Source organism: Natator depressus, chromosome 7, assembly GCF_965152275.1.
Source record: "Natator depressus isolate rNatDep1 chromosome 7, rNatDep2.hap1, whole genome shotgun sequence".
NCBI lineage: Eukaryota > Metazoa > Chordata > Testudines > Cheloniidae > Natator > Natator depressus.
The window spans coordinates 96,618,773-96,632,639 of NC_134240.1; the positions used below are offsets into that span (position 1 = coordinate 96,618,773).

Sequence of the window (13,867 nt, forward strand, 5' to 3'; positions counted from 1 at the left end):
GGTTGGCATAGCATCCAAAGGGAGTGAGGGGAAAACATTGCTCTAAGCTATTTTACCACTCTTCTCATTTGAGTGCTAGCTGGAGGCTGTTTGGCCCTCAGTGTAAATTAGTGTAGCCTAAGGTCTGCTCTCAGTTACTCCAAGAGTAATAGTCCCTAGGGCAGGGGTCGGCAACTTTTCAGAAGTGGTGTACCTAGTCTTCATTTATTCACTCTAATTTAAGATTTCACGTGCCAGTAATACATTTTAATGTTTTAGAAGATCTCTTCCTATAAGTCTATAGTATATAACTAAACTATTGTTGTATGTAAAGTAAATAAGGTTTTTAAAATGTTTAAATAGCTTCATTTAAAATTAAATTAAAATGCTGAGCCCCTGGACCAGTGTCCAGGACCCGGGCAGTGTAAGTGCCACTGAAAATAAGCTTGTGTGCCGCCTTTGGCATGCGTGCCATATGTTACCTACCCCTGCCCTAGGGATTGCTCTGCCAGAAAAGGATCACTGGAATGCCAAGTTCTCCTTCACCAACACACCCTCTATATTTGGGGTCCAAGAGCATGAGGTGTAGAGCCAATTAGACCAGATTTATGCCTCCTCGGGAATTCCTCTATGTTCCTGTTAGGGCAGCTTTCCAGCTGCTTTGCACCAGTTGAACAACAAAAAGCAGCCAGAAGAGGAGCTAAGAATTTGTTCCAGTATTTTCAAAAAGACAGAGTGAAATCCTGCCGTATTAAAATCAATAGTAAAACTCCCATTGATATCAACAGGGCCAGGATTACCTGAGTTACTCAAAACCAAACAAACGTTACATTATTAATACAGTGAAATAATTTTAAAAATCTACTTTATTTTTTGTGTGCATTTTGTTATTTGTTTTTTTACTTCTGCTGTGGAGATATGTTTGTAGAAGATTATAATTTAGAGACACTCCTTCATAAGGAAAAAGAAAAGGAGTACTTGTGGCACCTTAGAGACTAACCAGTTTATTTGAGCATGAGCTTTCGTGAGCTACAGCTCACTTCATCCGATGAAGTGAGCTGTAGCTCACGAAAGCTCATGCTCAAATAAACTGGTTAATCTCTAAGGTGCCACAAGTACTCCTTTTCTTTTTTCTTTTTACGAATACAGACTAACACGGCTGTTACTCTGAATCCTTCATAAGGGACTGTGTTGTGAGTATGGGAATTTGGAGATGTGTCCTGGAGGCAGGCAGGGAAGAGGAAGGGTAGTGGGAAGACACATGTCTGTGTGCAGGAGCTTACTGCACAAGCTCTCCAGTTTGTTTTATTAAAGTTTTATTCCTTTCTCCTTCACTAGTTTGTTATTTAATGAACCCCAAGACTATTACATCTTCTACTTCATCTTTCACAGTGAAAGTAGATTAGTCAATTTCATCTTTCTGTTTAGTTTCACTTTCTGGCTCTCATGCACTACACATTCTTGCAATGACTGATTGCAAACAAACCATGTGGGGAACATTTATATCCCCAACAAACCATGCGATGTACATTAAATAAGGCCTGGGCTATAAATTGAATGTTGAAGATGAAAGAAATCTTGACTAACCAGCTACAAAGTTACTGAATGAGGCAGGGTCCTGTGTAAAAATAGCATGTGATCATGTAATTAAAGATTGCATCGTAATGCATATGTACAAGGGGGCTGAATTACCTTGCACAGAGAACCTTTAATCTGGCATTTCCTAACTTTTGAATGTTTTACTTTGCAACCTTAACATTCTTTTAACAGTTTTTCCAGATGTAATTATAATTATAATTATATTTGTTAAGAGACAGAAAACCTGAAACTTATATAGAAATTACAATAGAAATACCACAGATAAGATTAAATATGGTAAAAAAAAAAAAAAGAAAGAGGTTTAATGAATGGATCAGAGCTTGTTTTATGCACAGTCATAAAAGACCTTGAAAGTCAAAGTGTAGTGTAGTCTGGTTCCTTAAGTACTTGTTTATCTTTGTGAGAGCGGTCAGGGATGCTGGAACAAGTTGTATAGTGGGGGTGCTGAGAGCCATTGAACCAAACTGTAAATCCTGTATATGAAGGAACCACTTCAAGCCAGGGGGTACGACAGCATCCCTAGTTCCAGCACTTATGTCAGAGGTGCTACTTCTGTTCTGCCATATCCCCAGAAATGAGTATTTTTCATCTCTGCTAATCATCATCACCGCCTGAACTGACCACTCTTTGCTGCCCGTACAAAGACAGAACATGATTCATTTTTGTGCTAGCACATCTTTCCCACAATCCCCCTTGGAGATTTGGTACTCCTGAAAAGGGAATAAGAGAATATGAATTCACTTCTGTTTAAGCAGAAAATGTCAGAGAAGATACAAATAGAACCCACACAGTAATAAATAATCTCATTTATATTTGTTCAAAATCAAATGAAAAACACTGCTGAGTCTCTACCTCCCATTAATCAGAGTTATTGATCCAGAAGAGAACCACGCAAGACAAACCTCTCTTTGATAACTTTTAAAGCCTTTTAAGCTGCACATCACATGCAAGGCAAGAATGCCTAAAGTCCACCTACACCAGTCCACCTGAAAATGTAAGAAATAGATCTTGTGAGATATGTCATTTTGCACCTAATTTGTGATCCTGGCTCAGTGCTTCAAAGAAGGGGGAGGGGAAACAAACAAACAAAAGACGAAGCTAGGTTCCTTTCTTAAATGTGCCCTAAAGAGAAGTTTTTTTTCCCCTAATCCAAATTTGTCAATCACTCTAACTCTGTACAATCTATTAGTAATCAATGCTATAGGGCTTTACATATTGAAAGAATAATAGAAACATTTGTTTATCCTCACCACACCTTGTGGTAGATAAGTACAGATATCTCCATTTACAGAGAGAAGTGGCTGCAAAGTAACACATAGCAAGTTGGTGACAGAGCCAGAATTAGACTCTGGACTTCCTCACTCCCATGATGGCTTGTATCTGCATGTTGGATATGAGCAAGAACTTCTCAAAAGGCAGTTCACCCCCACATTTGGTGTTAATCAAACTCTACACTCTCATAATTCTGTTATTTTCAATTCTATATTTACCTTACATTTTTCTAAATTTTGAAAAGTACCCACTGAAGTAAGACTTGTCTGAACTATTGTCTTGTCTGAACTACCCTTTACAAATATTGGGTATACTTTTAATAAGCTCATACCAGTTTTATTCAAGATCACATTTAGACCTAATCTACACAGTTGAAAGTATGCTAATAATAAAGTTTCTTTGAAGGCAATGAGAACTTTGCTTCACTGAGGACTGCAGAATAGGGCTCTGACTTTCACTTTTTAAAGATTAAGGGCAGTTTCATGTCGAGACTTGCCCAAATAAAGTAGCAAAAGTTTACCTTCACTGCTCAAGGTTCTTCTCTGTTAATTTAAATGGCAAAATTTAAAATTGAAAAATTGAAAAAAATGGCATTGACCTGGTATTTATTTAGTGTGGAAACCACTTTATGTGCTAACCATAGTACCTAGAGGACAGTTTATAGATTTCAGACAATCAGCCTTGACTTTCCTGTTGATCTTCAGAACCTTGAAAATACATTGAGAGCAATGTGAAAACATAAAGAAGAATATTGACACTATCAAGGACAGAGAAATCCAGAGTGAGCTGCAGAAGGAAAACAACCTTCTGAAGTATCATTGAAAGCAAGATGTTCCACATTCACTGGAAGTCTACTTACAAGACTAGATATTTACATAATTCCTGGGACAACAAAAGTAAGAGACTATAAATTAAACAATGCTGATGTTATCCCACTGAAATTTGATGCAGAGGAAACATAAGGTTCAAGTATCAAGATATTTTATTCTTTTGTCCCCTTTTCATAAAATCCAAGCTTTCAAACAAATGATAAAAAAAACAACCTCTACTTTCAGTTTCACTCATGTACATTCAAAGCAACTCTATGGACTTTATTTACACTGAATCTACATCAATGCAACTGACAGTAGATTGAGTGACATTTCTATTAAAAAGATGGACAAACAAGAGGCAAATTTGGCCCATAATATTTGTGCAAATTAAGACTGTGCAGAGTGGAAAGAGGACACAAGGGGTTTTCCCCGTTTGCACAAACGTGTGTAGGGGCCACACATAGTGTGGCAGGGGAGTGCTGGTATTGTGCTTGGCAGTAGCCAGTGTCACAACTGGTGCTAGCATCTTCAGAGAAGGCAGGGAAAGGCAGAATGATGGTGGAGCTGTGGCCTTTTCCCACCTTTGCACCAGCTGGGTGCAAAGGCAAGTGTATGCTGCACTGAGCAAAACAGCTTACAATGCAGATTTTACAACAACAGTAAACTAGCCATTTAAATAATCTGGCCAGACCCAAACTCTTATACATCTTTATGCACTAATGCAATTTATTTAGGCAATATCATTTAAGATTACAGTATGAACTATAAGTGTATTTAGAAGAACAAATTATTTTAATAATAGTCTTGAATTTAAAAATAACTAGTGCTCAGGTAAAAATAATTGTGTTGACTTTATATGATCACTTTATATTTAAGTGATTAGTATACAAGTGCTTTGTATTTTCTCTTCAATGTTAGCGTTTTTTAATGGCTAACTGTACATTGCTACACATTTAGTATATATGGAAACAGTGAACAGAATGATTAAACAACATTTTACAGTGTTAGCAGTCATACAAAAAAATGGGCCAAATTGCAATCTCATTTCCAACAGCGCCAATCCAGAGACATTCCACTGAAACTAAGCCCTGGTCTACACTGCAGGGGGATCGATCTAAGTTACGCAACTTCAGCTACGTGAATAACGTAGTTGAAGTCAATGTACTTAGACCTATTCACCGCAGTGTCTTCACTACAGTGAGTCGACTGATGCCGGTCCCTCGTCGACTCCGCCTGTGCCTCTCATGGTGGAGGAATACAGGAGTCGACGGGAGAGCACACGGGGTCGATTTATTACATCCAGACTGGATGCGATAAATCGACCTCCACTGGATCGATTGCTGCCCGCTGACCCAGCAGGTAGCGTAGACATACCCTAAGGGAGTTACTCTGGACTGTACACTTGTGTGAGAGCAGAACTTGACTCAGTAGGTATTGAATCCTTATTATTAATCAGTATTTGATTCCAAAATACGAACATGTAAAACTGTATGTATCCAGGAGCAGATTAAGACATGATCAAACTGGGCCACATATTCTGAAGTACCAGCAATACCAGCCACTCCTGGATTCTGTTTGCTAGCAACCCTTTCCTCTCTGTCCTCTCCATCCTCTTCCTCGAAAAAAAATTCCTCTACAGGACACCCCATAGGTTTGCACCTCATTTTCCTCACAGGAACCCCTCCTCCCACCAACCGTGAATTCAGCTCTTCCTCATCTAGCACCGCTTCCTGCCACTAGAGAGCTGTTTCATGACCCTGATTTTGTGCCCCAGTAGCAGGCCATATTTCAATCAAACTGTAATCACAGACATTTGGAGTTCAGGTAAGTTTTAAATGTACACCCTCAAGCTGGAGAAAGGTGAAAAACCCCAGAGAGGCATGGAGTGCAGCGGAAAGACAAATGACTCCAGAAACAAGGAGAGGAGGCTGAGAGGGGAGAAGCCAAAGACCAGACAGGGAGGGAAGACTTGTATTTCAATATATAAAATGAAAAAACAGACATAATGTTCAGAAATTATCCACTGTTTCCTTCTGGGGTTCTCGTGATATTAAAGGGTCATTAGCACCATTTTAAATACTAAAGACTTCTACATTTAGGAGACTCCTGGGCATTAGTACAATAAATAATGGGGATTTTGCTTTGAAAAGAAAGGCAGAAGGTCTTCATACACTATTGCATTACTCCAGTTTTACATCTAGGTAACTCCACAGATTTCAATGGAGTAACACTCCTATACAATTGGTGTCACACTGTGGTGATTCAGGCTCAAGTGTTTTATTTTTATCTTTTCTCTTTCTCTCCTTTGGGAGGCCCCACTTTCTGGCTGCAGCCTGATATTGAAGGGATTAGATTTCAGAGGATGGCAGCTCTGAAGGCATTTAGCCGCAGCCTGAGATAATCTGTCACTTGCTTCCCCTTCACCAGCAGGGTGATCCAGACCCTGACAAAGCAAGGGAGCTACTTAGAGGAATTTGCTGGGGTACTACAGACACAACTGCTGGGAGATTGGGGGAGGAATTGATTGATAATAGGTCCCTTCAAAAGGACTGACTCCAGCCCTACTCCCTTCTTCCTCACTTCCCTACAGCTGGCTTTTTTGGTTGTCCCTTGTCCTCCCTATCCCAATCACTATCCCACCTATCTCCCATACAGGAGTGCTCTTCTCCCCTACTCTTGCTATACTCTTGGCTTCCTGCTCAGCTGCTTTCTATTCCTGGCTACAATGCTCTTTTAGAAATCTTTCCTCCAGTCTTTTCCTGTCTCCTCTCCACTCATTCAAATGGGGGGGACGGGGAGAGGGAAGAGGGGGGTCACTAGCTATAGCAGAATATTCCCAACACTTCTCCTTCTCCTGCTTCCTTCAGTGGTTCCCTTGCCTTGCCAACATCTGGATCTCCCTCCTGGACTAGAGGGCAGCAGGCAGCACATTCCCTCCAGCTGCAGCTGATCACTTTTGGAGCTGTTAGCTCCCACTGTCTGCAAACAGGATCCAAGCCCTACATCATTGTGCTGGAGACAGAAAGTGATGCCACCTAGGGGAAAGAAAGTTGAAAATAAAATACTTAAATATTTTATTCATTGAAGAAAAATAAACAAACAATCATATTTCTAGTGCCCAGGATCTTCCTGAATTTGAAAAGTATCCTTAGATAGCAGAGCCGCACTATAACAATTACTCATGTGGTGGCTATGACACCAGAATCCCCTGATGCAACTGCAGCCTTAAGATATAGTGCATAGTTGGGGATACATTATTCTTTACATTATTAATTTATATAGCACTGTAGGTGGTCATGGTATTTTAATTTCATAAACATACAAATAAAAAAAGTTTCTTGCCTCAAATAATGTGCAATGTAAAGGACAATTCTGCAATTCCCACCTAGGCAAAACTTCAACTGAAGCATATTTCAATAGGCGGTTTGAGTAAAAATTGCAGAATGGGATCTTAAGAAGGTCAAAAAGAAATAGTAAAAGAAACACAATATAACACCCAAAACACTTTATAACCGTGTAACTATAAATCTACTGAAATTATGTTAGTTGAGTGGGCAAGATAGAATGATTTATTATCATTCTAATTTAAAACTTTGTTAAACACAATCAACCAGAATAGGTAATAAAAGGAGCACTTCTAAAGCCTACTGAAAAGGAGCTTTCCAATAGGATACTGTAAGACAAATGATCTTGAAAGAATTTCAGGCAATTAAAATTTCATGGTAGAAAAGATATTCTGAGGCTGCATTCTCGGTGAATCAGGAACAGGCTCGCCTGTGAAGGCAGTAAACCGATACTCCTGCTGAAGTTCTTGTTTGACTTGTGCTAGCTCAGCCTGAAGCTTTTCAGCCTATGATAAAAAATGAAATAAAATCACCAGAAAAAGTTTTTAAAAAGTCTAATTTATCTGAATAATATTATATATTTAACCGAAGAAGGAACTGCATAGATTTATCGGGCCAGGTTTTCAGCAGGGTATCTAAACATTTTCCATTTGTGTGCATGCAAAACTGCATACACACATCCATGCACCTACACTTCGCAGGTAGAACACCTCTGTATACACTTTAAAAATGGCTTGTGTGCCAATGTTAAGAGTTTGCAACCACAAAAGTCAAACATGGATTTGCAGATGTGAATTCTAATATTTAAGTATGTGCTTACATTAGAAAAGTTCAAACGAGCGCATACAGGTTTTTGCACCTGCAAAGTGTGGGTGCAAGTATGTGCACAGGCAATTTTGCATGCACACAAATAGAGGCTATGGCTGAAAATCAGGCCTATGATGATATGCATGATTCCTGTTAACAATAAACGTTATTTCTAGGTATTTTAATCCTCACACTGATACATACATTTACTTCTTTGCCAGTATAAGAAAAAGCAGGATTCATATTCCTACATATATATTATTCTTTAAATTGTAGTAAATCCTGAATTTTGAAGGAAATTCATGGTAGATGTTATAAATCTTCATAAAGTTTTTCATTCTTTAAAGATAGTACTTCACTTTTTGAGAACATTTTCTTCCCTTTTGCTGTTAAGCACATCTTGAATTTTGTAAAGTGTAATGAAATGGATGGTTTTAATATGCCAGTGTAATACATCTGTAGGTTTCACAAATTCTTAGGTTTGGTCTACATTGAGGGGTGGGAGGGGAGATGCAATAAATCAACCCCTGCTGGATCGATCGCTCCGAAGGTAAGTGTAGACATGCCCTTAGACTCTCATCTTGCAAAGAATTATGCACTCACTTAATCTACAAAGTTTATAGTGAAGTACATGTGCAAATCTTTGCAGGATTGGGACCTTGGCAGTCTATTTCAAAATAGTCTTTTAAAAAATCTTATAAAAATCTATAAAAAATTAAACTAAATATATATAGAAACTTGGAAAATGAACTATTTGATTTAAATCAGCATATAGCAATCCCTCACATAAATGAACAAACAGACAATCTGGATTCGCCTAGCCTGCAGTTGCAGAATCAGTCACTGGTTAAAGAATTGATTTGGAACTGCTGGATTTTACTGAATACAGAAAACAAATTAAAAATACAATAGTCTAAATGAAAAATAGAGGCCTATTTTATCATGAAGCATCTCATTCTGATTTTGGCTAAAATGTGATATTACCTAACCAATCAGGCCACTTATTTAGATGTCTAAATATGGACTTCTAAGTCCCTATTTTAACTGTAGGTTCCCATTTCTGAAAATTTTGGATTTCACCTTTATAGCTACATGACAATCAAGGTGCCACAAGTACTCCTTTTCTTTTTGCAAATACAGACTAACACGTCTGTTACTCTGAAACATGACAATCATAGAGCAACTTGCACAGCACATGGTAGCTCTTATAATATCAAAATATCTACATCACTTGAAGTTGCATTCACCTTTTACCATCTATTATGTCTTTCTTGGACTCTTTCCTCTATCTTATTCCAGATTTTAACATCAATCTTAATGAAACTGCAACTTTCTATACACAATCATTGAATTATGCAATAATAACCTTAATGTAAAGTGACCAAAGTCAAATGTGAAATTAGTATTTTTAATACAAAGCGTTTGGTGCCTGAGGATTTGATCAAATTAATGAAAAATCAAATTAAACCAATGACTGAATTAAGTGCAGGGCACTGTATGTCAAAGTGAAGCTATGACACTTACAATTTCAAAGTCTTGTTTTGCTCTCTGCATTTCCTCTTGGGGTGTCCCTTTTGACTTTTTTCTTCTTTCTTTCATCATTTGTGTATGTTGTTTGATGCGTTGTTCCAATTCTTTTACTCTGAAGGGTCTGAATAAACAGGACAAAAATAGATTGGAAGTGCAAAGGTTCAATTAATATAAAAGAACCAGAAAACTAGTTTTAAACCTTTGCTGCATCTAAACATAATCCAGGGGAACAAAAACAAAAGTTCAGTTCTCTTTGCATTGGTTAATGTGGAGTTGTGCGATTGCATTATGTTCTACTCTTCAATTACGCAAGGGACTGCAGGAATAGAAAGGGTGGTTTCATAGTTCAAGCAGTTGAATGCTGCTCTAGAGAAATGAATTTGCCTCTGCCATAGAGTTCCTATGTAATGCTGGTCAAGTCACTTAAACCAAAACTTTTTAAAGCTGGCCTATAACTTTGTGTTTGTCATTTTGGGTGCCCAGCTTGAGGCCTTGGGGTCTGATTGGCTAAGCGCTGACAGCTGCAACTGAAGTCATAAGCAGCTGTGCTTTGAACATGTAAAGTGCTATGAAATGCTAAGTACTCTGAAAATTCAGGCTGTAGGTGCCTCAGATTGGACTCTCAAAATTAGTGGGCATTTTGATTTTAATCTCTCTGTGGCTCAGTTTTCTATCTGTTAAATGGAACTAATAACAACACTTCACCACACAATGGTGTTGAGAAAACAAATTCATTACGGGTTTGTGAAGCACTGAAATACTATAGTGATGAGCACCGAATAGCAGCTGATGAGGAAGTCAATAATTCTATCTTCAGAGCAGGGTTTGAATAGTGTGCAGTAGATAAGACATGGGACCACGCTCTGAACAACGAGGATAAAACAAACTATTAATTAGCTGATCATTTAGTGAGCACTGTCCATTCTGTGCACCAACTGAGGGAGGGGTTACATGGGGTAAAAAAAATGTGTGATTATGTAGTTGAAGGCTGTCATAATGCATATGCATAAGAGGGACAATTAAAGTTGTGCAGGCAACATTAATTCTGCCATCTCCTAATTTTTGAGTGCTTGACTTTGCAATGCAGTTTTTGGTGTGTAACTATATATAATTAAAATTAGTTTGAAGAACTTTTAAATAAAGATAAAAGAACTGAAGGCTTTAGAACTCTGAGGACCTTAATGCTATAGGAGCGTAGTTTCATAGCACACTTTTAAAATGACACTGGTTTCATTGTTTTATTGTTTCTTTGTTTTATTATACAGGAGCATTAGAATATATGTGTATGTGGCTCAACCCCCTTTTGGGAGTAAATTACCATCTCACTCGATGCTGCTGCAAGAGAGGGCAGCATAAACTGCCTGAACACAAAGGCCTGAATGCCCAGGGTAGAGTGGTGAATAACAGGAGAAACTGTATCTTCTTGAAGGCTACCAGGAGTGAGAGAGAGAATTGAGAAGAAACACCCATGTTCCCAGACCAAAGTAATTCAGATAAGCATGCAAACTTTTATCCCAGTTTAACCTTTTGAGAGTTGGCTATCAATTAGTTGGGATCCTTTCAGCCCAGATGACAGACGACAAGGACCACTTACATTCAATCCCTGCCCAGTTCTCTGGCCCACATTCATTGCCTTAACATGTACAAAGATAGGTGCATAAAGCTTGGTCTACACTAGGAACTTATGTCGATATAACTATGTTGCTCAGGGGTGTGGATTTTCCACGACATAGTTATACCAACCTAACCCCCTGAGTAGACAGTGCTATGTTAACAGGAGGCTTTCTCCAGTGATCCTCGCTACCGCATCCTGGGGAGGTGGAGTACCTGCGGTGACTGGAGAAGCTCTCCCGTTGGTATAGGTAGTGTCTTCACTAAGTGCTAGAGCAGCACAACTGCACCAGTGCACTTGTGCTGCTGCAGCACTGTAAGTGTACACAAGCCCTTAGTACAATATCATTATTATTATGACCACATGCTATTGCAGTTGCACTATACATGAAGGATTCTGAAATGGATGCAGCTCAGATGCAGATCCAATCTTGAAGAGAGAATAACTGTTCTTTTCATGAACCATTTTTAGCTGTTAAGAACTAGATTTTATTTTTTACTAGGCGAGTTAATTTTGTTCTATAAAGATGAAAGATGTTTCTGTTATGTGGAACAGCAAAGCAATCTATTTATATCTTCACACTCATAAAACAGAAGGATGCCCCCCACAGTGTTTTCTAAGAACAAATATTAAGGTTTATGGTATTTGTTACTAACCTTGCAGCTTCAGCATTTCTTATAGAATTTACTTTCAACATTCTTCTCACATGTTCACTTTTTTCAGGCGTGCGTTTCTTTAGGTTTTCACATCCTTCTCTCGTGCTGTGATAATTGATGTTATCAGTAGCATATGGTGCACTTTTTGATATCTATAAAAAAGTGCAACATAATATGGGATGGGCACATTTCATGGAAAGGCAACATCAATTAAAAACTATTTCAGTACTGAGATTAAGCGTCTGTGGAAAGCTATTTTTTTAAAATCATGCCCAGTGATCACCACTGCAAAATGTTTTTAAAATGGGTAAACATTTTTTGTTGAGTGGTTGGTGGTTATTTGAGACACCAGAAATGCAACAAAGTCTTTCCTACAAACATTATGCTTGATAGGGAGGGTTTCTCTAACAATCCTTAGGATTGATTTAATATTGTGGAGACATTTTCCATATTTTTAACTCCTCTTTTAATTTATTATGAAAATTATTCCATTACTACAAGAGGAGGATTATCTACAGTGTTCAGTGCACCAAGAATCAAGACTGTGAGAAGAAAGGTTTGGTTTAAACAACATCTCTTATGGATTATTTTGTCTATGATAAGGAAATTAAATAATTGCAAGGGAGATTTTCAAAGACACAAAAGGCAACCAACTCCCATTGTAAAGCAATTTCATGATAGAACCAAGTCCCATGTGTGCACTGAAAATCTTCCTCTACATGTAGAGTATACAGTATACATATATCCATAAAGGAAAGCTCTTTCAGTCTCTAAAAATATAGGGAAGTTACTTACCATGTATAGTAACTGGAGTTCTTTGAGATGTATTGTCCACATGCAAATTCCACTGCTAGTGCGCAGGTGCCTTATGTGCTAGAGATCTGAGTTATTTTGGCTAGCAGCACCTATAGGGTGTGCATACACTCTTTATCCTCTCTGAAGGCATTCAGTTCCTTCTCACTGTAGCATCTCTTATAATAGGACTCCAAGGAAGAGGCGATGGAAGGGCAGGTTGCGGAACGTGCATATGGAGAACATATCTCAAAGAACTACAGTTACTGCACACAGTAAGGCCATATTTACACTAGCACTTATGTCAGCAAAACTTTTGTCGCTCAGAGGTGTGAAAAAAAACACAATGACCAACGCATGATGGCAGCCATTTCCATTAATCTGGCAGCCATATCTGCTGTACCAGTGCTGCTTGGAGGCTCATTCTGGCTATGAGCTGGCCCTCATTAACTAGTGACACAAAGTCCTCATAAGTGTTGTGGGAAAAGTTGTCGACAAAGGGAAGCAGCCTCGTATGTATGCAAAAGTCATATCCAGCTAATATGGCCTGATAACTGGCTACACAGAATTGCAGGCTTGCTGAGGAGTAGGCTTTCCAGCCAAATAAATCTGGGCTCGTTGGCTCTTTTTCCTGTGGTGTGGATCTGAATTGTTTTGCCTTTTCATTTTCTGCTGTGACGACAAGGGAGGATGGGATAGGATGCGTGTAAAATAATTTTGCACCCACAGAAGGCACTTGATATTTCTTGTCTGGATGTCTGTGGGATGTAGGTGGTGCCAAAGCAGGTGTCTGCCACAAAATTCTGGCTGGATGTATAATGTCCTCATTAACTGGGAGGGCCATCTTCCCTACTGCGGAGCCTTGAAATATGTCTATCAGTTTATATGTCTGTTCTTCCACTGCCTCAACAGGGATTTGGAGGATCTTGGCCATCCTTTTAATGGGTCTTATAGTTGTTCATTTGTGGGGCCAGTACCTCCTCCTCTACTTGTGGTTGTGTAGGTACTGGAAAAGGGTGGTGGGGTATCTCAATGTGTGGTGCTCTGGAGGCGGCAGCTTTCTGGTGGCATGATTGCTCTCTGGGGCTGAAGTTGCTCTGAGCTGACCAGGGTCCCCAGCAAGGCCACATGGGCATTGGTGGGTAAGACCCTGGTGGAGCCTGGATTCTGTAGGTCCCAATATCTTTCCTGTGAGGTGTGTCTGGATCCTCTATAAGAAGGCGACAGTCTGGGTAAGTATGTTGTGGGGTGGAATTTCTCATCCCCCAGTTTTGAAGATGATTCTGAGGAGATGCATAGCTCAGATCCATGATGGTGCTGTGGCCTTCAGAGTGTTAGGGACTAATGGTGCCACACTACTAGATAGAGTCGGGGCTGACTGTAGTGCAGAAGTCAACAACAAGGAATATTGTGATTCTTGGTGAATCTGCAGGTCCATTGATGCGAAGCATGGCAGTGTGGATG

At 39.1% G+C, this 13,867-nt stretch overlaps 1 protein-coding gene across 2 annotated transcripts in view; it reads right to left on the bottom strand.

Moving 5' to 3' along the window:
- Positions 1 to 1,946: 1,946 nt before the first annotated feature.
- LRRC27 (leucine rich repeat containing 27) overlaps positions 1,947 to 13,867 on the bottom strand; it is a 55,679-nt gene continuing 43,758 nt past the window's right edge. For both annotated transcript variants that reach the window (XM_074959119.1, XM_074959120.1), the window contains 3 exons: positions 11,612 to 11,763; positions 9,338 to 9,464; positions 1,947 to 7,512 (listed from right to left, as the gene is read on the bottom strand). In XM_074959119.1, coding sequence (XP_074815220.1) covers positions 7,372 to 7,512; positions 9,338 to 9,464; positions 11,612 to 11,763 — 420 coding nt within the window. In that variant the 3' untranslated portion in view covers positions 1,947 to 7,371. The remainder of the gene's footprint in view (positions 7,513 to 9,337; positions 9,465 to 11,611; positions 11,764 to 13,867) is intronic.